Source organism: Sander lucioperca, chromosome 10 (assembly GCF_008315115.2).
Source record: "Sander lucioperca isolate FBNREF2018 chromosome 10, SLUC_FBN_1.2, whole genome shotgun sequence".
NCBI classification, from domain to species: domain Eukaryota; kingdom Metazoa; phylum Chordata; class Actinopteri; order Perciformes; family Percidae; genus Sander; species Sander lucioperca.
The window spans coordinates 3,026,659-3,044,456 of record NC_050182.1 but is presented as its reverse complement, the minus strand read 5'-3'; the positions used below and the strand labels follow the sequence as shown (position 1 = coordinate 3,044,456).

The window sequence follows — 17,798 nt, the reverse complement described above, 5'->3', positions numbered from 1 at the left end:
CATTACGTTAACGTTAGCTAGCTACCTAGCTCCATTGTTGCTGTATAATGCTGGCAACCATGTCGGAGCTTTCTTTAAGTTGTTTACCAAAATCTCTCACCTTATTGTCCAGGTTCCTTGTGGTGGTTAAAACATTACCGAGGGAAGGCTCAGTCTCTGTGGCCAACGTTGATGTATCCATGGGGCTAGCAGCGCTCACGGCATAGCTAGCTGTGGAAAGCTAACTTGTTTCCCGCGTTAGCATACGGGCTAGCAGTCTTGAGCGGAGAAAAGTCTTTACTGTTGACAGCCGACAATGTCTTTCTTGGTATCTTCGTCCTACCTCACGTTATAACACCGTCGGTGAAATGTAGTCAGCATATGTTTTAGTCAATGGCAGTATTTCAGTTCGAATTTGGGATCAAACGAACGGATCTTTTGTCTGCCTTGTTTGCCAGGTATGCATACCGGTGTTGTATACGGAAGTCAGGACAGGACTTGAATCGGTCACCTGAGAGCAGAGGCACTGTCTTCCCCCTACTGGCGTGGGGGTGTAACGGTTGGATTACACTGAACTGAGCCGCTTGTTAGAAGTGAACTGTGAAATGAAAGAAGTGAATTTTCTTAGTTGTGAAAATCGTTCTATTGATAGATTCTTGTTTTAAGTATTTTCACCTAATACAGTTTAAAAAACGAAATCGAGCACAAGTTATTGTTTTTAACAACATTGTTATCAGCCTAAAAATAAATATATTATCTTGCTGTTTATCTTACTTAGATTTTATGAGACCAATCATTTTTGAGTGAATCTAAATGAAGTGACTGCAAACCTTTTATATGCTACTTCAAAACTTAAATGCAGCTGGTATAAATAAACATTTTCCACCGCACTCAGAACATCAAAAAACAACCAAAAATAACCAAACGGGAAGGTTGTGTGGAGGTACAGTGCAACCACAGGAGAACGTTCCCGTTGGATGGTTCCCTTAACGTTTAGGGAACGTTATAACCATGAGGGAACGTTCCCTAAACGTTAGTTTTTGGTCTGGTTCGAACTAACCTTTAGGGAACCAGAAACTAACTTCCCCAACGTTCCCTAAACGTTCTGTGTTAGTGGGGTTGTAGAATTCTTCAAAACCAAATTGTACCCCAAAATTACTTACAGAAGGACCCCAAACCACTTACTCCACTGTAGCCTTAAGCCTACAACTGACTTACAGTGTAGGCTACATACGTCTACATCAGAGGAAGACATTGTAGGCCTACCTACTACTGTGTTTACCTGACAGAGAACGGGGCAGATTCAGAATATAATCACAAAATATCACAATGAAAATGTGGAGTAAGCATATATCTGCGTTCATCAACCACCAGAACCGGACCGTTTGTGTGTGTGTGCGGGGGGAGAGAGAGAGAGAGAGAGAGAGAGAGAGAGAGAGAGAGAGAGAGAGAGAGAGAGAGAGATGTTGTTGTCTCGTGTCTATGATCGTTAACGAATTTAACACTTCAGCAGAGACTGTTCATTTCCATACAGGTTTAGTGGCTTGATGGTTAATGGTGAAGTAGGGGATTTGATTTGCGGGGGTATTTTGGCGATGGTAATGTTAGTGTTGTAAGTTTGCAGTAGACTTAATTAACCTGACCCAGGGTGGGTCAGGTTAATTAATGGGTCATCCATCGGATTAACGGTTCGAGAGATATGGCATGACACACAGACAGACAGACAGACGTTCCTGCAATTTATAGATAGATTGAGGGGGATTTTTAGTGGGATCGTGGTTTTCCTCAGTTTAGTTAGCTAAATAAAGAAAAAGTTAAAGAAGAAAAATAAATCAGAGACATAAGGATGGCAAACATGACTAAGTGTATATGCTATGCTTAACAACCACGTAATACATTTAATTGAGTAGTACAATTTCAAGGTACTTTTACTTCACTTGAGTAGGTTATTTCCATGTTATCATACTTTATACTTCTACTTTAGTACTAGGAAATATTGCACTTTTTTACTGCACTACATTTATGTGACAGCTACAGATACATTTTGAGATTAAGATTTTACATTAAAAATATGTATTTATAAATAATAAGCTTATGAAATACAATGTATTGATAAAGATTAAACTAGTGGTTCCTAACATTTTCGACTAGTGAATGATTAAATTGAACAATGAACAATTGTAATCTGAAAAGTAACTAGTAACTATAGCTGCCAGACAAATGCAGTGGAGTAAAAAGTGTAGAGTTGCATAAAATTTAAATACTCAAGTAAAGAATAGAATAGGCCTACTTGAGTAAATGTAGTAAACTTGTAGAGAGAGAAGATGAGCTGTTGATGCATATATAACATGATACTATATTTTTATTCAAAAATGTTTATTATAAAAAACTTTGTATGTATTTTGATGTAAAAATCAAAATGTGAAATGAGTAGGCTAATACTTTTAATTTACTCTTTCGCAGAGTTTTGAAGCACAGCTGAGAGAACAGCTGTATATGGATCATGAAAAAAAAAAGAGAAATGACAATTTCAACACAAACAACTTTCAGATATATTTACAACATTTTCACTGTTTTATAAGCTAAAACTTGTTTTCCTGAAAACTGTATGAGTGTGGAATCTGATGAGAAAAACTCTGCAGGGATGTGAGATATCAGTCTGAAGCCACAAGCTACATCTTAACTGCTGAACAAGCTTTTCAGGATTATAAAGAAATCTAAATGTTTCACAAGATTTGACCTATGGACACAAAAATCAACAGTTCTCACCAAAAGGTGACATGACTGCATCAGCATGTGGGATGTGGCACTTAATGATTTCATTACAGTTTTCTTGAAAAACAGAAAAAAAGACAAAACGTAAGCTGCACCATACCAAACAACCAGATATCAAAGCACCAGTGGAAGAAGTAGCCTATGTTACTTTTTGCTCTGAGAACATGTTTTGAAGCCTTAATTAAGCTGAAAATATATATTTTCATTTAATCCTTTCTTTCTCTGAATTCTATCAAGTTCTCTTACCTCCAAAAACTTCACACACACACACACACACACACACACACACACACACACACACACACACACACACACACACACACACACACACACACACACACACCCTTCCTGTCTCTCGAATTAGTTTCACACCATGACAGAGTATGAGGTGTTTTCACTTTCTGCAGAGCTGAAAGATCCGGTGGTTCTTCTGATCCTCCTCTCCCTCTTCTCCCTCCATTCCTCCATCCCCAGCAAGCCTCTCCGTCCCAGCAGCCCCTTACACATTTTGACCAGCTCCCTCCTGAACTTCACCCCCACAAAGCCATACAGCAGAGGGTTGAGGGCGCAGTGCGACAGCCCCACACTTTCAGTGATGAGAGTCCCAATGTCCAACACACGGCCAAACTGGCAACCTCCAGTCACCAATCCCAGCTTGTACAGACTATCTGCCAGCTGGAAGCAGTTGTACGGTGCCCAGCAGATGACAAACACAGACACTAAGGAGACGATGAGGCGGAGAGACTTGCGCTTTTGGCGGCGAGTGGCGTTGCAGAGAGACTTGAAAATGCGGATGTAGCAGTAGAGCATAATCAACAAGGGGAGCCCAAAACCCAGAACCACACTGACCAGCTGCAGCCCCACTTGCCACTGGGTGGGATTCTCAGTGAACCACACCTCGCACAGGAGCGCCTTCTGATGGCCCACCGTGTTCACCTCCACTACCTGTTTGAAGGTAATGTCTACTCCACTCAGGCCCAGGCAGCCCACCCAGATGAAGGCACACGCAATCTGGGCATGGCAGGTGTTGCGCTTCCAGCCAGAGCTGACAGCGTGAACTATGGCCAGGTAACGGTCAAAGCTGATGCAGGCCAGAAAAAGGATGCCACTGTAGCGGTTCAGGGAAAAGAGGGCACCGGAGATCTTGCAAACAGCCAAGCCGAACACCCAGTGGTGAGCCCACTGCACTGCAAACAGGGGCAGGGTGAAGGCCAGCAGGAGGTCAGAAATGGCCAGGTGAAGGAGGAAGGTGTCCGTCAGAGAGAAAGCACAGGCTCCGCCCCTCTGAGAGTTTCGATAGCGTCGGATCACACACAGCACCAGCACGTTGCCCAAAAGAGCCAGGACGAACACCAGACTGTATACAACAGGCGAGTACCTCTGTGCAAAACCATAGATGTCATCCTGTGAGCATGGGGCTGCTTGACTCTTGCTCATGCCAGGGGACAAGCTGTAATTTTCATATTCATAGTCCTGTTCACAACAGAGAGGAAACAAATTCTGTCAAATTCTTGAAACAGATGGGTTATTCCAGAAAAGTGTACTTCTCAGCATTTCACAAACTTCATGATGCAAAACCAATCATTGTTTTAAATTTACTTGAACCTCAGTAAGGGCATGTTTTAGACATACGATTCCCAAAACGTCAAATGAAATCAGTTTCAGTATTTTTCCTCATCAAAAAGGATCTTTAAAGATAATTGATGTATGTCCTAAATACTGTACAACATCTGAGTAACTGAAAATATCTGCAGGATTTACGACAGAGACAGAAGTCTCAGTTAGCACTTTGTGTTTCTTGATGACTAAAGATGTACATGAAAGATGAGAAAAATATCCACTCACCCAGTAATCTTCTGTGGTTGATGGAACTTGATCCATATTTGTAGCAAACAAGGAGGCAGCAGAACACCTGAAACCCTTCAACAGTCAAGAGAGCACACACTCATAAACACAATGGGTAAGCATCCCTTTTTTCTTCCACACTTGTCCAGATGACGGAGGATCAGAAAGAAGAAGTCTTAATTTTAGGAACCGAAACCGTGCACATTTTAGACAGATGCAAACATAGCTATAGTAGGAATTGATGACTGTGTCAGGGAAATTGTGACATAAATATTTAAAACATGGCTGCAGCCAGCTATAAAACCCCTTCAGACAGACAGTCAGAGCTGTCTGGTGCACTCAATATGGAAAATATTCTATTTTCTGTCTTCTACTTTATCTACTAAAGATCCAGTTTATGTAACTTTGATGTATAAAATATGTGCTTATAATTTAAAAAGAGAACAGAATTTATGGGAATTTAACCCCTTGAGATGTAGAAACTGGTTTTACATAATAATCCTCCACAAATGTAGGAGAAGTGAAAGTGCTTGGCTGGCAGAAATTTCACAGTCTCCACTATCTTGTTGTTTACGTCAGAATGTATTGTAATAGCTTGGTAAAGACTTAGAAGTATTCTTTAATTGCCGTGGATTTTACAAGCCTAAGCAAAATTTGAAAATATAAAATTGTTGAAGAAAAAATTGTTTCAAAAAATACTTCAAGCTAGTTTCTGGTTTTGTTTGCAGTGATTTTTAATTCCGGCACCTTTGCAAAGCTTTGGCCGAGTGAAAAGTAGAGCTCTATTCATACGTAGATGTTTAATGAAACAAGTAAGGGTTACTTACTCACCTTCTGAGATCGTGTTAAGGAGACAGGATGCGAACAAAGTGGCCAACAAGAGACATCCTGGATACTATATGTTGATTAAAAAACAGGAAATGAAGTAATTTGTCAATCTATACAGTTAAAGTAACCCACTCTGATGGGCAACCACAAACATGCTCTTTAGAGATGCTTTTTCTGCAAGAATGTATGCAGTAAAAAGAAATACATTTAAATCTCTCTCATGCTCTGTAAAGTAACTTGAACAAGATAAAAACAACCTTGTGATAGTGACTTGACACCTTCCTGTAGATGTTTGATATGAGCAAACACTGAAACTAATATTCTGTCCAGGGGTAGGAGAAGTTTTTAAGAAAAGTTAATATTAAAAATCAGTTCATGACAAATTGTTAAAACACTGTTGTTTTTTTACCACAAACAAACTCACGCAGACTCAGGCTCAGGAGCACTTAAATGCTGGTTGAGAGATAAAATGCATCGATGAGTCACAAAGCCCCTTTTTGCTTTACTTCCACAAACTAGACCAGAGACAGGGTGGACAGAATGAGCTAAATCCCCTTTTTTAGTGTTACAATATGATTTCTTTTAAAAAAAAAAAACAGCTCAAATGTGTGAGGAACTGAACACTCTCGCGGTTGCTTACTGTCTCGACTGAGGGTCTTCTGGTAAATTATGTTATTGTGCAACATCACAGATGTTTTGCTGTCTTCTGTCGACTTGAATGATGAACAGTGCAATACACACCACAGAAGCAAATTGTTAAAGTTAGCTATATAAACGGTATGTTTGTATGTAAGCGTGTGCACACATGGAGGAGCAGAAGGGGCACCATATGTGCTCTTCTGAATTCTCCAAAGTGTCTATTTAAGGAAAGCAGGTGCCTGGTGCCATAATAACACACCTCCATGCCTCATTTTTTAAACACGGGACACTGAAATAGCCCTGCGAATTGTTTAAGTGACCTGGGGCTGATACTGATATTTGTATTTGGGAGAGTAAAAAATCCAATGACAGTATATCAGTTGCTAGACATTTCTTGAATCACCGTAAGTACCAAGTTGACCAACATACATACTAAGCAGGACTTTTTACAGTGTAAAAATCAACTAGTCAGTGCTCTCTGGTGGACAAACTATGTATTGTTTTTAAAAAGTGGTGGGAACATAAGGGCTCGGATGAAAAAAACTTTTTTGTAAGAAATAATTTTTGTATGTAAAAGGGAAGTTGGTATGAGGTTAGATAATTATGGCAGGTCAGGTAAAAAAAATTACATAACATCACAAAATGCAATACAAAATACGAAAATAGGCCTACTCGGCATAAAATGCAAAACACCGTTGTTGACTGCACAAGTAACATTCCTCCATACAAGAGTACAGATTTAATTTCAACATTGGGCTGGACACATTATTTGGGGGGTCTGAGGAGTCGTCCAGTAAATGTTCAGAGTAAACACTTATTTCCTGCATTCTGGTAAAATGTGGAAATGTCTTTATTTATGTAAAGGAAAACTCTAAATTCATGCAGCAGGTGACAGTTAAAATATAATGAAATATAATGCAGTAAGGCTCTCAGGCATTCTGTAATGCTATCAAATATTTATTCTCTTGTAGATCAACTTTTCTCATTAGATGTTATCCCTGCTGAGTCAACACACAATACCATTCCCTCCTCCTTTGTGTATTTTGTTTGTGGAAGTTACATTTTTTTATTTATTTATTTTTATTATTTTTTGGGCATTTAGGCCTTTAATAGACAGGACAGCTGAAAACATGAAAGGGGAGAGAGAGGGGGGAATGACATGCAGCAAAGTCCCCATTGGAAATGACACCTTTCTCTAGGCTACCGCAATTTCTTACTTATTGGCCATATTCAGCTCCTCAGATTTAAAAAAAGTATTGGCTTTAAAAGTCAAAAATATTCGAAAAATGCACTTGAAATGTTACATGCAAGGAATGAGTCACAGCAGAGCATAACAATGCATTCATCTGTTCTGTCTTGTGAGGTGTTTTTATAATCAGAGTTTAGCTTATAATAGTATCTGCTGCTCAGATCTGTTGTGCAATGTGAGTTAAGGCCGCACCTCTACAACCTACTTAGTGGGGCTACTTAAACTGAATGTATAGCTGGTAATTCAATGGTTTAAAAGGATGACATTTTATAGTTCATTACTTGATTGTAATGTGTACATCGGTCCCACATGATCAGAATGTGGCTAATTGACATACTTTTTTCCTCTCTCTCTATTACTTATTTCTTGTCAAACCAACATATTTTATTCACATTAGACTGTCTATTAAAATTGTGTTAATTTAACATTTTTCCGTTACAGTAATACAAATTCATTGTGTAATGTTAAGTAATTTCATCATGTTCAGGAGACCTGATTTTAGACTGTAACTGCAACTTGATTTCTTAAAGCTAGTATTATGTAAAGGTATTATGTAACTTTAAGGCAATTTCATCATGTCCCTGGTACCTGAGTGGGGTCTCTAAATCTAACATGATTTGTTAAAGTTAACTCTATCCAAATGTATTGTAGCCATCGGTTCCTTTTTGTGTGTGTAGGTAAATACAGCTGTATGTTGAAATGATTTGCATTGACAGTCAAAATTGTCTATATTGAGTATTAAAACTTACGTACCAATTTTACCCAAAATGAATGACTTCGTGCAGTTGCCATAAACAGATTTCACAGAGGGATCACAAATCTTAACCTCTACATCAACAGCAGTGGATTCAACCACAACTATGCAAACCTACTTATTAAACCTACTATATTTTCAAGTCGTTGTAAATTCTACATACAGTGCAATGGTTTTAAATATAAAGTAACCTTGCACTAACCATCTTCACAGTGTAACAATAGGAGCATATACTGTACATACTGTATTTCGAAACATATCTTCATAGTGGACTTCGAACAGCAAAGACATTTATAATACTTCAAACATATCGGCAAAGACAATTATAGTACTCTTTTCACATTAGATTTAAAAGTGCAAATACAAAATACTGTGAACTGTTATCACAAACAGTGCTCTCCTGAGAGCAAATAAAAAAAGAATAACACCATTTCCCTGAAATAGTCTAAATCAAACATGGCACAAAGTCAATAAGGCAAAATAAGAGCTAGTGCTTTGTTAAGTTTACTCCTAAGCTTAAAGGGTAACTTCAGTTTTTTTTCAACCTGGACCCTATTTTCCTATGTTTTCGTGTGAATCTTTGAAAATTGGTCCAGCATTGAGCAAGATCGCTGTGAACCGGGCTGCAATGTTATATAGGACAACTGTGCATGGTCAGTTAGTGTCCACTAAAAGTTAGTTTTTTGCCGCTGACAGACTCAGATTATTATTCTAAAGGCAGCTAGACACCGGGCTGATAATCGGCCGTTGGACAGTCTGGCGAGGTTAGCAACTCAAGTCTGTTCGGTGTGTTCCGTGCCGTCGTCCGTTGGCCTTCAAATGGCAAGCAGGATGAGCGTGACTAAGCCTCTCAAAATCTGACGAAAATCTTTTAAACTGACCTTTGTCGATCTGAAATGAAGACAGATTCAGCAACTGCATGGCCTATTTCTCACTTAAAATGTTTTCAGACACACGTTTCGGTGAACTATTTTAGTACAATATGAGATTGTATTCTGAATGAGTCGCCATTAATGGCCGGTGGAAAAATCCCAAAAAGCAGCCAGACTCACGTGACACGTTCGTCCAATCAGCTGCCGGTTTTCATTTTTTGGCGACAATACAGATTAGTGCTGCCTGCTGTTATGGAGACGTATTACGTCTCGTCGCTTTGGTGTGTTCCGAGGCACTTTTTTGACCAACTCAGGGAGACTGATCAGTCCAACTGCCTTTTCTGCCAACGGCCTTAAGTGTCTGACAATATTATGGAAAGGATCCCTACAGAGATAGACCTTTTTGTTAAAGAGTAAGATCCTTTTAGTTTAACATGAAACAGCCCCGAAATCACCATCACCAAACCCACCAGACTCCATGTAAATAATCACTACTTTTAGTTTGGTGATGGTGATTTCGGGGCTGTTTCATGTTAAACAAAAAGGATCTTACTCTTTAACAAAAAGGTCTGTCTCTGTAATGTACGATAATTAGAATATTAATTATTAATATATATTATTATTTAGTCTGTTTTCTAGAGAGCAAACTTTTGCTTTGTTTGCAAAAGGTTATTTCCATGCAGTTCCATGCAAATCCTGTCCAGTTAATTCAAACAAACAAAACTAGTCCAAATGGTACAGCCATACCAAGGATGCCTTTAGGGACAACTACGCCGTTTGGCTGACGACGCAGTCTCTCTGACGACGCAGTCTCTCTGACTCTTTCACTGGAAGATCCCGTTTTTTAGAGTTTTTAGAGTGCTTTGTTGGAAAGTTTCCCTCCATCAAGTTTCATGAAAATCTTTTGGATTACCTCAAAGGTATAACGAAGGCCAGCAGGGTAACTGAAGTTCAGGGCATACATTAGTCCAAACAGCATAGCAACAGCTAATGCTACACTATCAAGATCTTGCAACATCTTGATGCCTTTTAAGGACAATTGCGATGTCCTCTGGTTCATCACCTGAAGCATGTTGTTTAAGAACATAAATCCCAACAGTGGTGTCTTCAATGGCCTCATTGATGCCGTCTTCATCCATGCCCTGTTAAAAAAAAAAAAATAAGTCCAGTAAATAAGACCTATCGAGAAACAAATTAATATTAAATCACAGAGACAAAAAAAATGTTGACAGAACAGTAGTTGAGTGTGGGAAGATATATAGTGCTGTAACTACCATCCATCCATCTTCGTCCGCTTATCCGGTATCGGGTTGCGGGGGGAGCAGCTCCAGCAGGGGACCCCAAACTTCCCTTTCCCGAGCCACATTAACCAGCTCCGACTGGGGGATCCCGAGGCGTTCCCAGGCCAGGTTGGAGATATAATCCCTCCACCTAGTCCTGGGTCTTCCCCAAGGCCTCCTCCCAGCTGGACGTGCCTGGAACACCTCCCTAGGGAGGCACCCAGGCCACGTCCCCAGAGCCAGCCTCTGCCGCCCAGGTCTGGTCCGTCGAGGCCCCTGACCTTCACCGCCACCCATGTGGCAGCGCACCCGACCCCAGCGGTTCCTCCCACAGGTGTTGGGCCCATGGGATGGAGAGAGAAGTGCCACATAGCTTTTTCGGGCTGTGCCCGGCCAGGCTCTGTGGCAAACCCGGCCACCAGGCGCTCACTGACGGGCCCTCCATCTGGGCCTGGCTCCAGACGGGGGCCCCGGGCTTCCTCCGGGAAGGGTCACTCTATCGCTTCCTCGATTTCTCATAGGGTTTTTGCTGTAACTACGAATAATTTAAATAATTAAACTTGTGATGTTTTCTTGTTTAAATAATCTGACAAATTTTAAATAATGACTTATAAATAAAGAAAATACATTGAAAATAATCACATACCCACCACAACTAGCCAGTCTAAAGTAAAGTATTGATTGTGTAATGCTTTGAAACAGAACATTTTAATAGATTATCAAAATTATAAATCAATACATTTTCTATTAATCAATGAATCATTTCAGTCCAAGTGATCAATCAGGAGAACAAAAAGGGAGTAGTAAGCACACAACACATACCACATATTGCTGCACAAGGTTTTCTGGATCTTCACCCATGATACAGACTCCCTTGATGATACACTCCTGTCCAGCATCTATATCATCACACATCGAAGTCAACTACTGATGTACACTGTCATATGGGTACATATTTCTCTAAGAATATTACAACATTGTTCCTACAATGGTACTAGCCTTGATGTCAGCTCCAAATCACGTAGGAAAGAGATTGACAGTAAAGACAAAGAAAGACACAAATATGAAGATAAGTAAGAAAATAAATAGAGGAAAGGTTAAAACTGAGAGAAAAAGATGAATATAGTAGGAGAAAAATGAAAAATAAAGAGATGTAGGGCCTTACAATTTGTATGCCGTTCTTGCCAATAAATTGTGGTACGTAAAATATTTTACCATTTTACATAACATAACATAACTTTCCACAATTCTAAAAATCGTAATGTTTTTCAAAAACACGGTCATAAGAAATAACAACTTGGTGTTTTAATGTTTATGATACTGTTAAATACGGTGGCCGACAGCCCTGCAACTTAAGAAAACACATGCAAATAAACAAAACACAAGCAAATTAAGAAAACATCTTCATTAATTTGACAACACATGCGCAGCATTCAGCAAACGCACTGCAATTACACACAACACAACCAAATACATAAACACGCTGCAAATACACACAACACAACCAAATACATAAACGCAAATTGCGAATAAAAAACGATGCAAAAAGAAAAGCACACAAACCCCGAAAACAAATGCAACAAAATAAACGCTGCATTAGTAGATTACACAACGGAAGGTGTCCAGGCTTCTAAAGGGAGCGCTATATGGAACAGCTTGAGAGAGAGAGAGAGAGAGAGAGATCATAGACTGTAAATATTAAGTCTATGTTTGAGATATGTTTTCTCTCGTTTGGTGGGTGTGTCTCGGCTCAGGTCCCAGCTGATACTCAATCAGCAGAGACGTCTGTAAACTCGTGGTGATAAAACATTTAAAACTGCATCAGCGTTTAACGTTGACGTTTGTTTAAGCCATTATTACATGAGAGGGTTTAATTTCGAGGTATGAAAGGCGCATCACTGAAGTGTAGGCCTCCTCAAGTGTAATATTATGATTATACAACAACGGTTACCAACAAAATAAGTGATCAATCTGTATTCATATTGTGGAGCAATTCGCTCTTGAAATACAAAAAAACAAAAAACAGACAGGATTTACAGTCCCTCCCTATTAGTAAACCAGCCAATTTACCGTGGGATTTATCAAACTGAATAAATCCCGCCCGCACATATAAACACAAAACTATGGAGGAAATATTTATTCATAATTCAAATTGAAAGTCCAAAGAGAAATTGAAAGTCCAAAGAGAAAACGAAGCAAGATCAAATTAAAAATATTATTATTTTTTAAAATTTTCCATTGATCAAATTAAAAATATTATTTTTTATTTTTTTTATTTTCCATTTGGCTTTTCCATTTGGATTTAATATTTGGCTTTTGAATTTAAATTTAAAATTGGCTTTTAATTTGGATTTAATATTTGACTTTTGAATTTCAATTTAACATTGGCTTTTAATTTGGATTTAATATTTGGCTTTTCGATTTCAATATAACATTGGATTTTCATTTGGATTTAATATTTGGCTTTTGAATTTAAATTTAAAATTGGCTTTTAATTTGGATTTAATATTTGACTTTTGAATTTCAATTTAACATTGGCTTTTAATTTGGATTTAATATTTGGCTTTTCGATTTCAATATAACATTGGATTTTCATTTGGATTTAATATTTGGCTTTTGAATTTACATTTAACATTGGCTTTTCATTTGGACTTGACACTTGTCAATGTAAATGAGGAGGCGTGGCCCAAAGGCTGGTGGGAGGGTCTGAAACGAAAGGGGTGCAGAGGCACCTTATGAACAGCAGGGGGAGCTGACTGCTGGGGAGCACACTGTTGAGCATCTGTCTACAGCTTGGCCACCAGGCTGGCTTATCCTCTTATTTCACATGATAGAAACTGATGATGTAGGCTAAACACAAACCACATTTCATGCAACACCAGTGAAGTTTTCATGTAGTTACTATAATTGGGCCCGTGTTAGTGAGGACTAGATTAGGACTGTATTTAAAGCTGATTCTGGTTTCCAACTTCGCCCCAGGTGTGTCTGTTTAAAACACGGACGGAGACAACTTCTCTCTTCTGATGTTTTATTTAATTAAGCAACAGTACAAACATGGGTGTGGGTAGCTCTGCTACGTGTGTTAGTGTGTTGACAGATCTCGAGGACACACACACACACGCACACACACACACACACACACACACACACACACACACACACAATCTCAACCAGGTAGTCATCGTCCAAACTGCGACCTCTCCTTTTTCTTTCTCTCACTTTTTTCTCCGGGTGGTGCGCGCAGTGTGAGGTGCGTGTCCGCGCTATTCTCCGACACGTACTCACAACAATCACTCCTGATTGACGGCCTTTTGTACAGCCTGTGTACTTTTTCGTTCATTTGATTTCCGATTTTGAAACAATATCCAAATTTGAAAAATGGGTCATTTTAAACCTTGTTAATATTGATGACAATGTGTTCAAACGAAAAACGTGTGTGAAACAGCAGATGGAAATTATAAAAAAGCAATCGATTCTATAATGTAGATCGGGAGTTTGCCGTAGCAGCAGCAGCAAACAACTGGAAACTTCTTACAATTTTTGTCTGCTATTTCACCACTAAATTCACTATTGAGATTTTTTTATGCGAGCAATTAACTGTGTAGAGTTTGAATATGGGCAGTTTTACAAACATTGATGGCCAACTGCACATTTTCTCCGATGTTGTCAGAAGCTTCAGTCTGACGGGACAGCCAGCTGGTGGCGGCCAGGATCGCCTCTCTGCTGGCCGGCCAGTGATGCTCACAGACACCACTGTCAGCTGGAAGTCTCTCAATAGAATCATGGACAAGTTTATTTCCTGAAATATGGCTCGTTTTCCGTTTGAACACATTGTCATCAATATTAACAAGGTTTAAAATAACCCATTTTTCAAATTTGGATATCGTTTCAAAATCGGAAATCAAATGAACGAAAAAGTACACAGGCTGTACAAAAGGCCGTCAATCAGGAGTGATTGTTGTGAGTACGTGTCGGAGAATAGCGCGGACACGCACCTCACACCGCGCGCACCACCCGGAGAAAAAAGTGAGAGAAAGGAAAAAGGAGAGGTCGCAGTTTGGACGATGACTACCCGGTTGAGATTGTGTGTGTGTGTGTGTGTGTGTGTGTGTGTGTGTGTGTGTGTGTCCTCGAGATCTGACAACACACAAACACACGTTACCCACACCCATGTTTGTACTGTTGCTTAATTAAATAAAACATCAGAAGAGAGAAGTTGTCTCCGTCCGTGTTTTAAACAGACACACTTGGGGCGAAGTTGGAAACCAGAATCAGCTTTAAATACAGTCCTAATCTAGTCCTCACTAACACGGGCCCAATTATAGTATCTACATGAAAACTTCACTGGTGTTGCATGAAATGTGGTTTGTGTTTAGCCTACATCATCAGTTTCTATCATGTGAAATAAGAGGCTAAGCCAGCCTGGTGGCCAAGCTGCAGACAGATGCTCCTCAACAGTGTGCTCCCCAGCAGTCAGCTCTTGACAAAAATTGTTATGTGGGCAGGCTGCTGTAGAATGAATCCTGCAAGCGCTCAACACATGCTCAACATTCTTCTTCACATTCTTCTTGTTTTGGCGATGTTCTCCTTGAAACAGTTTGACTGTGTTGGCATTGCCACGCCACCTACACTTCCTGGCGTCATTTGATTCAAATATACCATTTCCGGTAGTGACCAAACTTAATTTGATCATTTAAAATGTTCAATTCAATTAATTTCAATCAACGCAAAAGGAATCCATACAGTTAATATTCTTCAAAAACAACTGAAGTCTACATGATTGAACCATGTTCTTGAAAGGAATATGAATTGCGTAGCATATTCTAAATTCATTTGTGTAAATTCAAAGACCTGCTATTTCCCATTTTTTCTGTGCATGACCATGATACAATCGAGTAATGATTATGCATGTAATTTCTATTACCTCTCTACGCATCATCAAGCCCACTTATAAATTGTATATAATGAGCTTATACTATATTACATATATTATTACAAATAAAGAATCGATTTAACAAGTGGTGAAATATTGTTCACAGAGTTAATCTCCTTTGGGGTTTTTTCACATTGGTTTTACTTCCTCATTATTTGGAATCTGAACTCTGGACTCCTGCATGTTTTAAAAAAACCAACAACCACAAACTGGGCTTGCAATTGAGGTAACAAAATACGGAAATGACCATAAAACGCTGTAACTACTCCAAATAAGGAGATATAACACATACAAAAATAAATAAGTTAATTATGTTATATGGGCTATGCATGAACAAATATATATTCAATATATATCCCAAAAAACAAATCTGGTATTGGAATATTTACAGGTGTTTGAGTGCAGACCAGGTATAATTCTAGGCACAGTCAAAATGTATAGATATGGTTCTTTTCACTCAAGTCTGTAATGTATCACTGTTGTATGATGATCCTGGGCAGGCCAGGGTCCACTTTGGAAATTAATTATGTTAACTTTTAATGTTTTCATCATACAATATGCTACAATTTGTATTGCATCTTGTGTTTCATGCTATTTGTTGTTTGTTAAAATGTATTTGATTTTGTGTATCTATTTATTTTATTGTCATTTGTGTTGGATGTCTTTAGTTTTGTGTATATTTGCAACTATATTATTTATATACTGTTTTCAAAACTTAGCCTTAACTTAATGTTGTATTGTTGTTTTTGGTATCTTTGAATTTTGTTTTAAGTCAACGTAAGTTACATTCTATTATTTTAATTTAATCACTTTCATACTTCTTTAATGTTTTTTGTCTTATGTGTTGTATATGAACTCCATAAAGACTCCATTAAAAATTGTACTGGGTCTACGGCTAAAGCGGAGCCAAAATGGATCCTTAGAAAAAGCTTTTTGTGTTGTTCACCAGTGTTTTCTATAAACCCATTGTGTACATCTGGACACACTACACAAATGTACATAAGTACCAACGTCAAAAGTTGTATTGCACCACAAGAGTAAAACCCCTTTTTCAATTTCGGTCTGAGGGTCAAAGCTCAATTTTTGCTATTATTTTCCCATTCATAGAGTTGGGCCCACAGTGTGTACACACACCACACCTGCCAAAAAACGTAAAGCCTGGTTTATAAGTTGCTGAAATACAAATATGTACTATAGGCCTTTGTTCTTAAATAACTGCATGCTAATAAAGACCACGTAATGTTAGGTGAACCATTTGGAAAGGTAATACGCCCCAAACCTAAACACTTGGGTTTTGTCTTTACAATATGTCATATCAGCACAGAAACTTGACTAATGTATAAGAGGGACGTCAAACTGGGTATAAGAGCTGTGGCCATGCCTTTGCCCTGCTGTTTGTGGATTTAGCCTGTGACCATCTACACCGTGAGACCACATTTTCAGGAGCCATACATAAACCTCAGAAGGTAAGCCCAGGTTATATGGAATAGTCTTCAGTTTTTTTTATTCCAATTCATTGCAATAACTGATTCTGCTAAATATCGATTGAATAAGTTTAAATTGGTTTTGGATGGAATGAAAACCTGCAGAAGCTTTGATGGCACAGGACTGGACACGGATCAGGATATTTGTTTTGGGGGAAACATAGCTGCAAACAGGGCTAGAAAATGCTACCAGATGTGAAGTTTTGAATAATATTGTGACTTAGTACGATAAGATCTGTTTTTACATTGTAATATTAATTTGCTTCTTCTCACAGCAATGGAGTTCCAGTCAAATGTGATCAGCTCGCAGCCTCAGGTCACTGTCACACAGTACACTGTGTCGTCCGGATTATCAGATTGGAGTTCAAATGTGTGCGACTGCTGTGAAGACTGTGGCATCTGTAAGGGTTTACGTGTTTGTAGAATCAAGCAAAAATTAACCAACACTGTGAAATGAATTCCAAAGTGTTAATACTATGTCTCTCTCCTCCAGGTCTTTGTGCAACGTTCATCCCTTGTATCCTGGGCTGTAAGGTGGCTCAGGACAACGGGGACAGTTGTTGCCTGCCCTTCCTTCCAGGTGCCATGATTGCTCTAAGGACAAGCATGCGCAGCAAATACCACATTGATGTAAGTGTGATAATGTTGTCTACACACACATTGGACCACCAAAACAATGGCACAGCTGATTCTGTATTGAAAAGAGCATGCTATTTTGAAGTAACTATGAAATCTGGACAGAACATGAGAATATTGATGTCCCTGTGCTTCTTCCCAGGGCTCGGTGTGTGATGACTGGGTGATCATGGCCTGCCTGCCTCTGTGTGGACTGTGTCAGATGGCTCGGGAGCAGAAGAGGAGAGGATGAACGAAATAGTTGTTGAATGTAATTTTAAAGGGGCACTATGCAGTTTTTCTGCTTTTTGCTCGCAGGTTTCTCTATAGAGCTCCCCCTACAGCTTCGGAATAGATATTTGGCAGCTCCTATGTTTACTTGTGTCTGACTCGTCGCTCGGTCAGTCTGCCGTTTCCTCTTTCTCTCTTCCTCCGACAATGCTTTCCTAGCTTTCTGCTTCTTTTTTTACCGGCTCAGCCATGACGATAGTGTGAAAAACTCCATCGCTACCTTGTTAGCTGGTTCCTGAATGGGCGTATGTGTG

At 39.2% G+C, this 17,798-nt stretch overlaps 2 protein-coding genes across 3 annotated transcripts in view; one reads left to right on the top strand and one right to left on the bottom strand.

The window, feature by feature from the left end:
* cxcr3.2 (chemokine (C-X-C motif) receptor 3, tandem duplicate 2) overlaps nucleotides 1–5,141 on the bottom strand; it is an 18,041-nt gene extending 12,900 nt beyond the window's left edge. Inside the window, exons 1-2 of one of the 2 annotated variants that reach the window (XM_031288498.2) lie at nucleotides 4,600–5,141; nucleotides 3,098–4,227 (exon numbers count right to left, since the gene is read on the bottom strand). In XM_031288498.2, the coding sequence (XP_031144358.1) occupies nucleotides 3,121–4,227; nucleotides 4,600–4,635 (1,143 nt within the window). In that variant the 5' untranslated portion in view covers nucleotides 4,636–5,141 and the 3' untranslated portion in view covers nucleotides 3,098–3,120. Of the gene's footprint in view, nucleotides 1–2,338; nucleotides 4,228–4,599 lie in introns of those variants that run through there. The other variant, XM_031288506.2, reaches the window with a different exon arrangement.
* Nucleotides 5,142–16,328: 11,187 nt separating this feature from the next.
* cnfn (cornifelin) lies at nucleotides 16,329–17,589 on the top strand. The gene is made up of 4 exons (XM_031288313.2): nucleotides 16,329–16,620; nucleotides 16,914–17,039; nucleotides 17,132–17,268; nucleotides 17,417–17,589. Exons 2-4 carry the CDS (start codon nucleotides 16,916–16,918, stop codon nucleotides 17,504–17,506), a joined length of 351 nt encoding a protein of 116 aa, XP_031144173.1. The 5' UTR covers nucleotides 16,329–16,620; nucleotides 16,914–16,915; the 3' UTR covers nucleotides 17,507–17,589.
* Nucleotides 17,590–17,798: the final 209 nt, after the last annotated feature.

What these genes read in the sequence shown, in the direction of transcription:
- cnfn (XM_031288313.2), top strand. Translation starts at nt 16,916, where the DNA reads ATGGAGTTCCAGTCAAATGTGATCAGCTCGCAGCCTCAGGTCACTGTC. An exon ending in CTGTGAAGACTGTGGCATCT is followed by an intron (nt 17,040 to 17,131) that starts GTAAGGGTTTAC and finishes TCTCTCCTCCAG; the next exon opens with GTCTTTGTGCAACGTTCATC. An exon ending in GCAGCAAATACCACATTGAT is followed by an intron (nt 17,269 to 17,416) that starts GTAAGTGTGATA and finishes GCTTCTTCCCAG; the next exon opens with GGCTCGGTGTGTGATGACTG.